General features: G+C 36.1%; 1 protein-coding gene across 2 annotated transcripts in view; it reads left to right on the plus strand.

Annotated features, from left to right (window-relative positions):
• CEP350 (centrosomal protein 350) overlaps positions 1-3162 on the plus strand; it is a 153387-nt gene that overhangs the window by 141136 nt on the left and 9089 nt on the right. For both annotated transcript variants that reach the window (XM_017888813.1, XM_017888814.1), the window contains one exon: positions 454-593. In XM_017888813.1, the coding sequence (XP_017744302.1) occupies positions 454-593 (140 nt within the window). The remainder of the gene's footprint in view (positions 1-453; positions 594-3162) is intronic.

The raw sequence follows: 3162 nt of genomic DNA on the forward strand, positions 1-3162 counted from the left end.
GCTCAGCTATACCTTCTCTTTTATAATTTGTATCCCTAAGTACTTAGCCCATAAGAAACTTACTGCCGTTGAAACTCAGAACAGAATGGCTAACTTCTTAAAAATATCATGAAAGTAGCAGTACACTCTTTAGCAAATACAGTCAGTTAAAGAAGTTTTTTAATGTGGCAAGGTATTAATTATTGCTTCATAGTATTAAATTTCTGTAGATTCACAATGTCGTTTCTTAATTGATACTGGAATTACAATTATATATCTTGCTTATAGATTATTTTGAGAAGGATGTACAAATAACTATAGAGTTCTGGAGAATGACACTGAGGGGCAAGGAGGAAGATTTTATATTGCATCTTCTTTACTGTTTGAATATTTTACCTTAAAATATACTATTTTATAATTTAAAATAAGTTTTAAAATTATGCCTAGTGACTCCTCTGATTTTTCTGAACTTAGTCGTATGATGAATTTATTAAGAAAACTGAAGCCGAGCTTAGCCGAGATTTGGAAACGTCACCAACAGCCAAGCCTCAGATTAAAACACTCTCCTCAGCTTCTGAAAAACCCAAGATCAAACCCCTCACACCACTACACAGGTAGAAATTTTTTATAATTGTCTGTATTCTGCCTTGTTTGGAAAAGGAATAAGGGAATATTTTCAGTAGAAGTTATCTTTTAAGTAACTGAAATTATAGAAGTAAAAATATTATTTTCTATTTTAGTGTCAGTAAATTAAAACTGTGATGTATTACAATTAAAATTACATATGTAAGGTATTAATTTGAAAATACATTTTAATCCTGCAGTCTGATGGGTACAATGAAAATGGTACTTTCCAACATTGCTAGTAGTAGCATAAGTTGATGTGGACCTTTGAAAAAAACAGTTTGGCTATGTTTCAAAAGTCAAAAATGTATTTCTGGAAGTAATGTATTTCTGGAAGTCTAAATTGAGAAAATGTGGGGTACTGAAAATCTCTATTTGCATGAATATATTTATCATAACATTCTTTATATAATAAAACATTGGAAACAATTTTATGTCCAAAATGGATGAATAACTCAGTAAATGACGGTTCTCTGCAAGTGATGGAGTAGTATGCAGTCAGTAAGCAAATACAGAAGATACTAAGTTACAACATTAGAATATATAATATTGTGTATTAGGAAGCCAGGTTATAATATTTAAACTAAATTTTGAACAAAAAGGTTAGACAGATCAGTTCAATTGAGAAATAGGGGTCAGACAGATCAGTTCAATTGAGAAATAGGGGTCATTTCAGAAAGAATGTTATTCATGAATGACTAAAAGCAAAAAAAAAAAAAACAGATTGGCATATCATAGAAGCTGAACATGATAGGATATTGCTGGAGTTAGCAGAAGGAACAATAAATAAAAGCCAAACTGTGAAAACCTTGTACTCATTTGTTCTTAGCAGTTTGTGTTTTACCTTTTAGAAAATGTGGAGCCTTTGAAGGTTTCTTTAAAAAGTATTTTGAGACATTTTTGTTAGAGAGGTATTGCAGGCTCATTACAATTAATTTAGCATTACCTAAATTTGAATCCTGGCTCCATTTCTAGCTGGTTCTGTAACTGTGGGCAAGTTATTTAACCCCTCTGTGCTTCAGTTTTTTAATAGGGATTCATAGCCTATTAAAAAGGAGTAATAATAATACCTGATTAATATACTTGTTATGAGGGTTAAAAGACTTAACAGGGCATAGGACACAGTAAGCATCGTGCATTAGCTGCTGCTATTATTATTATTATTGTTACTATTTCTAGGGAAGCAGTAAAAAGAAAAGAGTTTAAATCATATCTTACCTAAGTATCCCAAAATAGCAAATGTCAACAATTAGATATGTTTCCTTCTAGGATTTTTTATGCTCAGATTTTGTGTGTGTTTTGTTACATATATATTTTCCATTATATTATGAAGTGTACATTTTAATTTCTACATGATACGTTATTGAATGGCTTTGTAATTTTCTTAATCAAGCTACTGAAGGATTTTAACCAGAGAGTGACACAGTCATATTTGTGTTTACAGAAATCTTTCTGACCACAATATAGAGGAAAGATAGAAAAGAGTAAGCTTAGAAACAGGAAGAAAAATAGTCTGAAGCCAGACCTCAAGTAAGCAGTATTAAGAATAGAAAATAGGAGACATATTTTAGGATAGTGAAGAATTAAAAAGTAGACTTGAGCCAGGCACGGTGGCTCATGCCTGTGATCCCAGCACTTTGAGAGACTGAGGTGGGCAGATCACAAGGTCAGGAGTTGGAGACCAGCCTGACCAACATGGTGAAACCCCATCTCTACTAAAAATACAAAAATTAGCCCGGTGTGCTGGCATGCGCCTGTAATTGCAGCTACTCAGGAGGCTGAGGCAGGAGAATTGCTTGAACCCGGGAGATGGAGGTTGCAGTGAGCTGAGATCGCGCTATTGCACTCCAGCCTGGGCAGCAAAGCAAGACGCCATCTCAAAAAACAAAAAAAAAAAACGTAGACTTGACTAGTTAAAGTGCTAGATGGGGTAGCAGGGCAAGTCTGAGATGACTCCCAGGTTTCTCTTAGGTAGTTGATTGGGTCAAGTTTTCATTAATGTAAATGAAAAAGGTGGTTTTCTGTGAGAGGCTTATGATTTTGGTTTTAAGTGTTAACTTTTAAGTGCTTGTTGTTTAAGTAAAACTATGAGGAAAGTTAACAGGGTTAGAAATATGAGGATGATAAGCACATAGATAGTGGTTGAAGCCATAAATCACCCAGAGGAGATAGCATTAAGAGGGAATAAATGGGAGCCAGGTACTCAAGATGATAAAATAGCAACATTTTAGGGCATTATAAAAAGGTAGGAAGTAGGCCGGGCGCGGTGGCTCAAGCCTGTAATCCCAGCACTTTGGGAGGCCGAGACGGACGGATCACGAGGTCAGGAGATCGAGACCATCCTGGCTAGCCCTGTAAACCCCGTCTCTACTAAAAAATACAAAAAACTAGCCGGGCGAGGTAGTGGGCGCCTGTAGTCCCAGCTACTCGAGAGGCTGAGGCAGGAGAATGGCGTGAACCCGGGAGGCGGAGCTTCCAGTGAGCTGAGATCCGGCCCCTCCCCCCCAGCCAGGGCGACAGAGTGAGCCTCTTTCTCAAAAAAAAAAAAAAAAAGGTAGG

Source organism: Rhinopithecus bieti, unplaced genomic scaffold (genome assembly GCF_001698545.2).
Source record: "Rhinopithecus bieti isolate Rb0 unplaced genomic scaffold, ASM169854v2 scaffold_15676, whole genome shotgun sequence".
NCBI classification, from domain to species: Eukaryota; Metazoa; Chordata; class Mammalia; order Primates; family Cercopithecidae; genus Rhinopithecus; species Rhinopithecus bieti.